The 12,963-nt window shown below is 34.9% G+C and overlaps 2 protein-coding genes and 1 long non-coding RNA gene across 3 annotated transcripts; 2 read left to right on the top strand and 1 right to left on the bottom strand.

Annotated features, from left to right (window-relative positions):
- The first annotated feature begins 93 nt into the window (after window positions 1–93).
- LOC131050265 (uncharacterized) lies at window positions 94–3,157 on the top strand. Its single transcript, XM_057984454.1, has 3 exons — window positions 94–158; window positions 486–1,769; window positions 1,858–3,157. Exons 1-3 carry the CDS (start codon window positions 94–96, stop codon window positions 3,155–3,157), a joined length of 2,649 nt encoding a protein of 882 aa, XP_057840437.1.
- A 200-nt stretch (window positions 3,158–3,357) lies between these two features.
- LOC131050264 (uncharacterized) lies at window positions 3,358–4,629 on the top strand. Its single transcript, XM_057984453.1, has one exon. It carries the CDS (start codon window positions 3,358–3,360, stop codon window positions 4,627–4,629), a length of 1,272 nt encoding a protein of 423 aa, XP_057840436.1.
- Window positions 4,630–9,858: 5,229 nt separating this feature from the next.
- LOC131050271 (uncharacterized) lies at window positions 9,859–11,067 on the bottom strand. Its single transcript, XR_009106880.1, has 2 exons — window positions 10,819–11,067; window positions 9,859–10,300 (listed from the first exon to the last, which is right to left on the bottom strand). It is a non-coding gene; the product is annotated as an uncharacterized LOC131050271 (long non-coding RNA).
- Window positions 11,068–12,963: the final 1,896 nt, after the last annotated feature.

A 12,963-nucleotide genomic window follows, 5' to 3' on the forward strand; every position in this document is an offset into this window, starting at 1 on the left:
ATAGATTTTTTTATTAATTTGGTATATATTTATATTTTAAAGATTCTCATTCACAGATATATCATATACCTTTCATTCTCAACACATTGTGCCATGGAAATACAAAATGATACAGTGGAAGAAAGACGTGCTCATCGCAATCAAATGCAACGCGCAAGGTACCATGAGAGGAAAATTATTCTTAACAAAAGAAGAAGAGAAACCAAACACTTTTTAGCTGGACAACCCTCCACATCCACAGTATCTTCTCCCCACTTTCCACCCCCTGTAGAAACACATGTACCCCAAATCCAACATACAAATCAAGCTACCCCAATTGCCGAAATCTATAGCTCCCCAAACTTTTGTCAAAAATATTGCATCGCCAGAAATAACTTTCGTTCAAAATTGGACAAGCTTTCAAAGATTTCAACATGTCTAATATGTTTCGAGAGATACCCAGGAATTAAAACTAAAAAATTTAATGGAAAAAATACTTGTTACAGATGCACAACAGAAAAAAATGGACACCGCTACTCAAATTGGAACAACATGGACCCTGGTGAGCAACCTCAATGTTTGCAAATACTAACTCAAGTTGAGGAGATGTTGATAGCAAGGATTAGCCCTGTCCTTCAAGTTACCTATGCAAGAGGAGGCCAACTAAAATATAGTGGCCACACTATTTGTTTTCCTCAAGATATTTCCTCAATTGCATCCCACTTGCCTAGGCATATAGATGGATTGGACATGATAATAGTAAACAAAGCAAACAGTGGCCAACAACAATACAACTTCTATGTTAGTAGAGGACGTGTGCATGAGGCATTACAATATAAGATTTGTTATGACCCATACTACAAAGATGTACAATTAGATGAATTGGCATTGTCATCTTTACCCATTAACCCCACTAATATATCTGACCTACTATATTCAACCACTTCAAATCCTGATCCCAGTCACCTAAGTTTCATGCAAGAAGATGTTACGGAGAATGATCCATTGATAGAGGACTTGCAAATGACTGATTCATTTGTGGCAAATCTTCCACCTGCACGTCGAGAGGTCGAAGAAGTTCGCTCTTTACTACAACTAGGGCAAGGACGCCCAACTCCTGTAGTTAAATGGCCACCCATTTCCCCATCTCCTATAAATGAATACACTACTGAAGGATTGTTTGTAATGTCATTCCCCACTTTGTTCCCTAAAGGTATGGCTGCATTCAAACAACCACGTCTTAAAGAAGTTAAGCTACATGAGTATGGTCTCCATCTTTTAAGATACCATGATAATAGATTTGGCCAACACCCAAGGTTTAGGTACTTCATATTGAATATACTAATGCGCCATAGAAGTCAAGCCACCGCATCTGTGTTTGTCCACAAACAACTTGATGATTCAATGCCTATAACAATTTTTGACCTTCGACAAAGATTAAAGGACTTGCCTGATGACAAACTAGCAGATCAACTAATGCGCTTTAGCTCATCAATACGTGGAACTAAACCATTCTGGAATCAACGTAGAAGGGAACTTATAGACATGGTCATCCAAATTGGTTGTCCAATGCTATTTTTCACACTCAGTGCTGCTGATACAAAATGGCCAGACTTGCATAATATCATGCCAACCACCACACCTACAAATCCATATGCAACTGCTAGATGGAAATTACAAAATATAGCCCAAAATCCACACCTTACTGCAATGTACATGCATCACAGATTTACTGCATTTCGTGAAGAAGTGTTGGAAAAACTTCTTGGCGCAAATGACTATTGGTATAGGTATAATTCTTGCAACCTACTACTTTTACCTTCAGCTCTTACCCTTCTTTTAGTTTTTCTGTTTTTTTCTAAAAACCTCTTTTCCCAGGTATGAATGGCAACATAGAGGCTCTGCACACATCCATGGTTTCATTTGGCTACCAAAAGCACCTGACATTGGAAAATTACAATGGAATGACATTCAGTCAGTACAAAATGCACTTGCATACATTGATAAATATGTCTCCTCATGGAACCCACGAAGTCATGCATTGAGAAATCAAATGTTCCACCGATCCATTGTTGATGACCCTTGCTTGATGGATACAAGCATGATAGTATCAAGTGATCCTTTCATTGACTATTGTGATTTGGCCAACCGTGTTCAAAGACATACAAAATGTACTATCCAAACATGCCTTCGCAGGAAGGGGACATCTCTTCAATGCCGTTATAAAGCCCCTTGGAACATTACAGAGAAGTCGTCTCTTTCTAATGATGATAATGGCCAACCTAAGCACACCCCTGCTCGCAATGATGACCGCCTAAATCTTCACAACCCATTTATACTCTCAATATGGAGGGCCAATGTAGATTGCCAACCTGTTCTCTCAATTGATGCTGTGATCAAATATATTGCTAAATATGCTGCTAAAGCTGAAAACAAATCAGAAACATACCATGCAATGTTATCTCGAATATCAACCAACTTTGAGTCTGATAAACCAGCTCCTAATGCTTTTCGCAAAATGCTTCTTGACAACCTTGTGGATCGTGATATAGGTGCCCAAGAAAGTTGCCACCTTCTACTAAAGCTACCACTCTCCCTTTGTAGTCGAACATTTTTTTCTTTAAATGTGAACCAAAAAAATTTCCAACGTGTGCCAATCACATCCACAGGAAGAACCACATATCCAAACTATATTGCATCTTACATGGCAAGACCAATACATTTAGAGAGAATTTCTCTTATCGAAGTAACTCAAAAATGGTCCTTCAATGCGTCAAGAAAGCATGATCAATGGAAAGAGCGAGCCACACCAGTCATAGTTCGAGTGTCTCCACGATTCACAACCATCCCTACAAAGGAAGAAAAATATTTTCAAGCATTTTGTTGGTCTGAACTTTTATTGTACCACCCATTCCGCAACATTCAAATGGATTTCGGCTCGACAGATGATGAAATTCAAGCACTGTGGGAAAGGTTCTCGCACAAGTACAAGCCATGGCATGTCCATCGCACATCTGCAGAAGCCGATGAAAGATCTAATCCTACCACTCCTTCAAGCAACACAGAACAACTACCAGAAACCTTCGTAATGAATGGCAAGTATTGTCAGCTTCATACCCAGGACTTCCTCTTCACCTGGATGAACTTGATATGCTTGGCCAGCGTGATATTGACTTGAAGAATGACTGGGGGGTACATCACTTTAGTCCACAAGAAAAAGAAATAGCTACAAATTTCATACACTCCAATCGCCGAACATTTCAGCCCCATCATGTTCTCCAACAACAAAGCCAAAATAACCTATGTATACAACAACAAAAGGCATATGATATAGTTATTTCACATCTACATGCTACTACTTTGCAAGCACCATTGAAAATGATTGTTCAAGGAACTGCAGGCACAGGAAAGTCACACCTCATTACAAGCATTAAATCAGCACTCAAAAGATCAGCACCAAATGGCCAATCACCATTATTGCTACTTGCACCAACTGGAGTTGCGGCATTCAATATACAAGCATCAACAATTCATTCAGCACTACGAATTCCAATCAAAGAAATGCACCCTCTACAAGGACAAACATTGGCAAGCTTCCAAGAAAGCATGTACTTCATTCGCTACATTATAATCGATGAAATGAGCTTCATTGGTCCCAGGTTTATACAACGCATTGATATAAGGTTACGTGAGGCATTCCCTGCCCATAACCAGCTCCCATTTGGAGGACGCTCAATCATTCTCTTTGGTGACTTGGGCCAACTACCAACTGTCAAAGACATTCCTATGTATGCTTCAACTTCATATGGAGGGACACTATGGCGTAGCTTCATAACAATTATAACATTGAACAAAATATTTCGTCAAATTGGAGATCAACCTGCACAAATTGCCTTTCGTGCACTTCTCTCCAATTTACGAAATGCAGAACCCACTATTGCAGATTGGCAAATTTTACTTTCTCGAGCAAATTCAGCACTTTCCTCTACAGAGCAATCTTTATTCTTATCATCCACACACTTATTTGCAACAAATGAAATGGTATCATTACATAACAAACGCATGTTGTTGTCTTTGGCAAAGCCTATTGCCCTATCTACTGCAGAACAACTCAAGGGAATCACATGCTCAAACCCTGATGAGGAACAACTTGAGTCTAAGATCCTCTTATGTATTGGCCAAGAAGTTATGTTATCTGCCAACTTGTGGGTGGAAACAGGACTTGTCAATGGTGCACTTGGACAAGTCAAAGAAATTGTATATAATGCTGGTGAAAGACCACCTGAACTCCCCTTATTTGTTGTTGTTCAATTCAAAAAATACATAGGCCCAGTTTGGGACCAACACAACCCAAAAAATATCCCTCTTATTCCAATAAGTCGTGGTCTTCGACGTCAAATACCACTAAAAATGGCATGGGCCTTAACAATTCACAAATCACAAGGGCTGACACTTCAAAGAGCGACAATCGACATCGGCAATACAGATCGTCAAGGGTTGACATTCACAGCAATTTCAAGGGTCCGTGACCTTGCAAGCCTTCGCATACACCCTCCATTCACATTCCAAAGATATTCACGTATGCAAAAGAGTCCATATGCTGCTCGACGAAAAGAAGAAGAGGAACGCTTGACAATGTTATCAAAATGAAAACACTTCTCCAGGTTTTTGCTCTTCAACCCCTTGTCACATTGAATCTTCTTCATTTCTTGTTCTTTTCTTTAGACCAAAACAACAATACATGTACACCATTTGTTCAATCCGAATACTGTTTGTCCTTATATGAACTGTGCTTTGTGAAACTATATTTAACATATTTATTGTGCTTTGTACCAGCGTGAAACATTCTAAGCCTTGTTGTTACTGACAAATGAAAGACCTCTACACGGTTACAAACTTGCTTCAAATGAACTGTTCTTTACAAAACAATATTTTACATATTTAGTGTGTTGTGTAACAGCATGAGACATTCAAAGTGAAATATATCTACATGGTTCAAATTGCTTTTCCATTTGACCTAATTTTCATTTATATATATACTACAAAAATCTAACATTGCAAACTTCTCTCATTGATTGCAAAGGACCTATTCTATACCATTTAATAGTTTTTATGTTATTCTCTTACTCCCATCTTTTATTCGGCGTACCCATTGCACCCCAAAGTGCAATTGCTAGTTATACTTATAATAAATGCAGATGATGAACTTGCAGGACGAAGTGGACAAAAAGAAAGAGACTTCAATGCACGGTAGAGACCCACAGGTGAATGAGTGGCGAGACAGGAAGAGAGACTCGGTAAAAATTTAACTTTTCAAAATGTCGTTCTATGAATATTAAACAATCCAGCATGAGAATTTTCAGGTGGGAGTTCCTCCCATTAAATCGACTAATTAATTGCAAAGGGTATCTTACGTGATTGCAAAAAGGACAAAGTAAAAATGACATAATAAAGAACGAACATTATGTGTGCTTTCACAACACAAATGATACGCAAGTTGCTCGCTACGAAATTTCATTCGTGCTTCGAACATTAGGGTAGACATGAAATGGCAAGCGGGAAACCGGTCCAATCACCTCGAAAACGCATGACATGGAGGATACAATAACGGTGATAACGAGGAAAGCGAAAATCAATGGACGAGACAATTTTAATCGTCTTGCATAGATTTTGGTGAGCTTTCAACCATTGATTTTAAAAGTTAACTCGTACATTTCATATAAGAGACGCCTTCAGCATAAATATATGTTATGTATGTGATAATAAATTATTTTTGTATTTACACTAATTTTATATGCTTTTGTATGAACAAATCTAAATCTATTTATCAATGTTAGCTTATTTTGATCATTTTTTCAATATGTTATATATATTTTTTAAAAATTCAATTTATAGAAGATGAATTTAATGCCGATTTTTTTTTAATTTTTTACTCCTATAGAACTTCATTAGAATTTTATTGTTGGTGAACTCGAACTCGAATTCAAACCTTGTGACTTGGGTTATATATGTTCAAATGTGCTATTTGTATAAAATAAAATGTGTTTTGTTGTCATTGTAAATTGATTGTTAACGAAATGGATGAGAATTAACTAATCCACAATATGTCTTCAAAAAAATTGACAAGAATTTATTTCTTAATAGTTGATGGCCACAAAAGATCTAGAGCCCCTTGTTGAGTATGCTTTTGTGAATGGGTTGTGTATGCAATATCAGAATTTGAATAAATATCATTAAAGCAATATGCAATAATATAAAGAGTGTCCAATAGTTCCGGTTTGTAACTTTTTTACTTTAGACAAATAGTTGTTTTAGTCTTTCTTCTTCTTTCTTCCTTATGATTATATATTGGATTGTTTTGCATTTTAGAGTATCTCTTGAAGGAGAATGCAGGATCAATGTGAAAGGTCATCCAATGATTTGACTCTGGATATGGCTGTGAATGTCAAACCTTGTCTTTCAATTGTCTCAATATCAATCGTTGCCTTTTGGAGCGTTAAACCCTATGATTTGCGAACTGTAATAGCCCATGCTATTGTAAGTAGTACTTGCCTTTGATTACCCAATGATATGGGTGTTATTGGTACAACTTTTAGATCATTTGGGTTCCATGGTGGCCTGGTGTACTTATCAATTTTTGTTATAAAATATGTTGGAATGTCTGGTGGCTTAGACCCATATCCATACACACCCACATCCATACACAATGTCAACTACTTCACCAAGAGATCCATTACCAAGGCCTGCATTGGTCCATATACTTGTCCATTACAGAAGGTCGTCGATCAAAATCATGGATATTCCTCCGAATTGCAAATGTTGTTTATTAGGGGAAGCTTTGAGTAACCTTGTGTCTTTTTGTACAAGTAGATTTGGTCCTATGAAGCTCATTTCATCAATGAGATTGTATCGTACTTCTTGGAATGTAGTTAGTGCTTGGCCTTGTAATACTTCATTGATAAATTTAAATATGTATTTAAAATTTATTTAATTTTACAATTTATACTGTTTTAAAATTATTTTGTTCTTTATATTTTTTTATTTAAAAAATTGTATATTTTCATATGTACGTCTATATAAGCCTTTTTAATTATCTAATATTTCATTGATATATTGAACTTTTATATCTATGTTTACATAAGCCTTTTTTATTACCTAATATTTCATTGATATTTAAATTTTTTATTTAGATTCTATTTGATTTTATAATTTATACTATTTTTACAATTATTTTGATCTTTTTTGTTAATTAAAAATTTACATTAATTTTTTTTAGTAATCTATTAGATATATTATTATTTTTAAGTTACGGAAAAATAAATACTACTAATGTTTTAAGGAACGAATTTAAACATAACCTTTGATGTATATATTTGGGAATGTCAATTGGAATACATTGTCAAATTCTTAAAAACAAGCTTGATGTGCTACCTAAATGCATTGTGGCCACCACGTATCTTTTTGCACGTCTTTTGGGCATATGAACCATTTTCCCATAGATGTAGATTGAATTCTTGTTCTGAAGAAGAGGTTACAGTGACATGAATGTGAGCTGAGAAATATTCAGTGTCGAGGAGAAGCTAAAGAAGAAATATATCAATAGAGATGCATTCTCACTAAATTTAGCTCATAAATTGTTGTTTTTAGTTTTCACTACGCATTCCCCTCATCGCTGGCTATGGAAACCCTAATCGTATTCTTGCCATGCCATTTATTTGTTGTTCTTGCAAGTACTGTTTGAATTATCTCAGAGTAAACTATCTGGACTTGCGGTTGAGAAATTATCCTTTTTATTATATCTACATTTCAATTGCCTAATACCACATAGTAAATTGGATAAATATTGTTTATTATATCTCAGGATGGCAATAAATATTTGGGAATTCTTATTACCGTGTTAATTTAATGTTGCAGATAAGAATGAGGCTCCCCAGCTAGACTTCTATGACAACAATAAAAATAACCTCTACATTGTCGGCATGATAAAATTCCTTTCGGTAAGAAAAGCCTCTGTCTAAAACGTTGTCCGCCATAACTACTATTATAGCAGTTTCAATCGAGATTTCCAGCTTGAAGATGTATTGGGAATTGATGTGTCTTGCAGGAATTGAGATGTCAAATTGCCATTTTTTTCACGTCTTCTTTCTGTACAGGCCTGAAATGCATTATCTGACTTCTTTCTACATTTGTTGTGTACACATCATTTCTGACAAAACTTTACATCCATTCTTTAAATACTAATTTTGAAAGCCAAACAAAAGTTATTTGGAATTTGTCCACATAGACATAATGTTTATTTTCATGTTTCTTTCAACAAGGGAAAAATTGTGAACCCGTAAATATTCCTCTACATCCTAAACAACTGTGATTAGATTTTTTTTTCTTGAAAATGAATTGTCCTTTAATTTTTATTAGGTAGTTGGATTCAATACATGGGCAGGATATACAGAGTGAGAGGATAGTGGACAATGCATATTATGCAAGGAAAAATAGCACACATTTCACAATATAATTTCATAGAAATTTTGATAGCCTAATCCATCCAAAATCTTCCCTATAGAAAATTTGGAAAACCAACCTACAATATTTCTGAAACAAGCACAGAGTTTTTATTCTAGCAAAATGAATGTAGAATAATAATAAATACTTTATTCATGCGTTGTTTCTCAATCTCTGTGAGGCGCGACGCTACTGTAAAGGAATCCTAGATTCATCATTGAAACATCGGTCTCAGATTCATTTATTTGAAGCTTTACCGTATAGTAGGCGGCAAAAACCTTTCACCACCAATTTTCTAGAATAATTTGCCATGCAGAAGTTAATCTCACCAAACAATAGGGTTTAGGTTTTACCATCCATTTTCCAGTTTCAAGCCAAGGGTTTAGGTTTTACCATCCATTTCTAGTTTCACGCCACACTAAAGTTCATCTGACAACATAAATGGGTGTGGAAATCTTACAATTAACTGATTGCATAAAATTGATGTGCCTCATGTCTAATTATTATTGTTTTTAATTCACTTCAGCACATAATAGTTTTGAATAGTAATTGTTTCTCTGGTAACGGAAACGATTCAATTCTTTATTGTCGGCTAATCATACCAAATTAATACTTCTATCAAATTCTCTAATGAACCATATTAATGTCCCATAACTAAATAAAAAAAGTAAGCTAATTTTATTAAAAAAGGTGGGTTAAGAAATTTAACGCATGGGCTATCTTAGCTTTTTTTATGAACTTCAGTGATTAAGTTTGGCAGTGCCAATAGTGCACAACTATTGTCATGGCAATAAGCAACAGATACTGCAACATAAATCAAAATATGACCGCATGCGCAACCTATTAAAACAATCAGAGGACTACACTGGTTGCATCCCAGAAGTTTCTCTTTTTAATGGGTGAATTACACTTAAGAACATAAAAGCGATAGAGGAACTTTGCATGTTTTTAGGGCATTGACCTGTAGATTTATTATCCAGTTGACCCTTTGTTGAGCATGATTTTATCTGTATTACATGAGAACACATCCCCACCCATCAAACTCCTGTCCCCGTCTCCTTATAGGCATCCCCAAAAAGTAAATTCTGGAAACGTCTTCAAAACTTATCCCCATTTTAGGGCATGAATGAAAATGACTAGGGGATGCCTAGCCATCCCTGAGGTAGTTGGGGGCTTTTCAAACATCCCTCGACCGTCCAAGGGACAGCCAGGCATCCCCTGCAGCAAAACATTTTTTTATTTAAAAAGCATTCATAACATGAAAAAAGGACTATTAAATAATTCATGACAGCATCAAAACAACAACAATAAATATATCATGATAGCAGTATAACAGCAATTAAATTAACCATGAAAGGCATGACAGCAACAACTGTAGCATAACAACAATAAATATATCATAACTCGGATTCATAGTTAATGATATACGTTATATAATACCTAACACTATCAGAAATTATTTGGATTCATGATTTATTTGTTCAAGCATACAACAATAAATATATCACAACTCGAATTCATAGTTAATGAAATACGTTATATAACAACTAACACTAACAACAATAATTGGGATTCCTGATTTAATTGTTCAAAAAACTCTCAAACTTAATAATTCTTGGTATGGTATAAGAGTCCATTATTATTGTCACTTGCATTGGTCATGATCTGGTACTGTGTGGTATTGTATGAGAAATGCAAACAAACCATTTCTTCTTGGAATGTAGTTGCAATGCTGCAGACATCATCCAACACCATTTTAACAATTCCATGATATATCACTGCTGTCAACAGTGTCATGTCTCTCTCCCTTTCCCTCCCCCACCTGCCATCCCCGTCATAGAAACATTATGAACGATCAACAAATAGTTGCTATGTTAACCACGAAACTGTTGTGTCGACCAAAGGTTTGATTAGTTGAATTTTTTCCCTACTTTGATTAGACAATCTATTGTTAAACTAAAAATTTGAATTTTTATAAAGACACAATAAATCCATTCAAAGAAACAACAAAACATGCAAAACAGAATGGTTCCTTCTGAATGTAAATCCAAATTCAAATACAAAGCATGGACAACACCCTAAGAGAACCTGGGAGAGATGGAAAAAGATACAAACAATGGAGTTGGAAACAACCTAGGCCCCTCCTCCAGTTAAGAAACCTAAGGAGAATGTACAAAACTTCAGCCCTTTGTTCATGTAAAATTAACAAATGTGTCTTAGGTCATTAGAGAACTCAAAATTTCTTTTGTTTATGAGCTTTCAGACATATTTTAGTCTCAGTATGCAGGAAGACCGAACAAATAATTAAATGTCCATATATAGCTAGGGAAAAACAAACACCTGAAAGAGCTTGAATTCCTTTGTCGATTCATATTGTGTAGCAATTTCGTGGTCTTCTTCCATGATTTTTAGCGTTTATTCAACCTGTAGCGATTACGTGACAAATTTTCCACGCTTTTAAACTTGAATCAAAGAATCCAAAAACATTTCTATTTAATACACGTTCAACTTGTATTCATTCGACTTTTGCAGCGTTCGTCTGTTCAAATTATCCAGGGTTAGGTTACGCTCACATGGAGGTGTGTCGTGCTTAGGGTGCGCTTGGAGTATTTTAAAATCAAGGGTTTTAAGAATTTTTCACTATTTTGTGGTTTCACATGAATTTAATTATTTTGTAATTCAATGTTAAAAGTATATGATAAATTGATTTAAAAAATTAATAAATGAATATTTAAAATTTAAAGATGATTAGGACCTCTTAAATTGGTGAGGGAAATTTTTAGTGTCACTCTAAATGTACCAACTTAAAAGCATTTTTTTTCTCATAGAACCTTCTACTTCATTAAAATATTTATTTCAGGAATCAAAAAATAAATAAATGAAATAAATGCATTACAAATAGTATTTATTATTTTTGAGTTAAACTTTTATACGTTATTTTTAATTTTAAAATAAAACAATAAATTAGATTAATTAGTTTAAATTGGTAAATATAGTTTTGTGTTTTGATATTTTAGAAATTTTCAAATGTTTAGTATTTGTGTGAGCTAAAATTGATTGGTCTCTTTTCCATTATTTCCTTGTTTGACATTAGTATATTTGGCTTATCCACTCTTAATGAAAATTTTAGGAAAATATTTACAATAAACATCATGTATGGAAGTAAACTACTCTTGGCAGTTATACATAGAATAGAATAGAACACTTTTAGGGTCCATGGGACCAAGAATATTCATTTATTATTATCTATTTTTTTCTCCCTTTTATTTATGAACCTCATTGTGAGATATTGTCCTTTTGGGGAACTAGTTGGTTGTGTGCCTTCATAATTACATCTTTGCATTTTATTTGTCTACTAATTCATATGATTATCGTATACTTTTTATTGTGACATTTATTAGTTATCAAGTGCTTATTATCTTACCATCTAGGGGTCCATGCATAAATTATGATTTTAGTAACATGCCTATTACACTCTATATCTTATTGCATAATTTCTCTCATGTGGGGGTAATCATTTTGACATGTGCTCTCATGGTCACACTTCATGGGTGTGCTTGCATTACCTACCATGTCCTAAGAACCTCCATCTCACACTCAAGTGCAAGATGCCTTCCTATTTTTCTATTATATAGCCTCACCTAACTAATATGTGCTCATACTCTTAGAAGTTGCATTAGGGGCTTATGTTATCTCAATGTCCCTCGTGCATACATGGGTTTTTTGGTCATTAAGAATCATATCCCACTTTTACATACCTGTAGATACTAAAAATTAGTATCACTTGTGTTCTCCATTTTTAACCTAATCACACGTATAATCTTTATTATTTGTGTGATCATACCATGTTTCCCCTTTTCCATTCTCTGTCTAGATTGTTCCATTTTCTTCCCATTTCAATTTTGGGGTTTCATTTTACCCTTAACTCCATCCCCCTTGCATCAGATCTTTCCCTTGTCACTTTTTTGATGTTATTTTGCATAATTTTGTCCTGATCAGGGTTTTTTACACTTGATTTAGTCCTCTTGTTTCACCTTTTCCATTTTCTTCCCATTTCAAGTTTGGGGTTTCATTTTATCCTTAGCTTCATCCCCTTTGTGTTAGTTTGTTCCCCTCTCATTTCAGTGATGTTGATTTTTGACCTGAACTCCAATCTCAAATTTAGGGTTTTTTTGCCTTCTTTTTGGTCCTACTACTTCCTGCTTTCCATTTTCGGTCCTATTGGCTTCATTCTTTCCCTATTCTTGTTCTGAGGTTTCATCTTGACCTCTTCTCCTGTCCCATGGCATCACATTTGTCCCTTTTCCATTTGGTGATCCGCTTTGATTCGATTTACCCGTTGTTGCTTAGTTTTACCCAATTTGACCTAATTTTCCCATTTTCACTCAAATTTTTCCATTTTTTGGCCAAACCTTCCTGCTTCTTTCCAATTTCACCTATTTTGACCAAAATCAACTTAATTTGACCTAATCAAGGTCTTTTGAC

Source organism: Cryptomeria japonica, unplaced genomic scaffold, assembly GCF_030272615.1.
Source record: "Cryptomeria japonica unplaced genomic scaffold, Sugi_1.0 HiC_scaffold_17, whole genome shotgun sequence".
Classification (NCBI taxonomy): Eukaryota; Viridiplantae; Streptophyta; class Pinopsida; order Cupressales; family Cupressaceae; genus Cryptomeria; species Cryptomeria japonica.

Coding starts and splice junctions, on each gene's coding strand:
- LOC131050264 (XM_057984453.1), top strand. CDS start 3,358: ATGATTGTTCAAGGAACTGCAGGCACAGGAAAGTCACACCTCATTACA.
- LOC131050265 (XM_057984454.1), top strand. CDS start 94: ATGGAAATACAAAATGATACAGTGGAAGAAAGACGTGCTCATCGCAAT. Junction 159..485: donor AATCAAATGCAACGCGCAAG/GTACCATGAGAG, acceptor TACTTGTTACAG/ATGCACAACAGAAAAAAATG. Junction 1,770..1,857: donor GCAAATGACTATTGGTATAG/GTATAATTCTTG, acceptor CTCTTTTCCCAG/GTATGAATGGCAACATAGAG.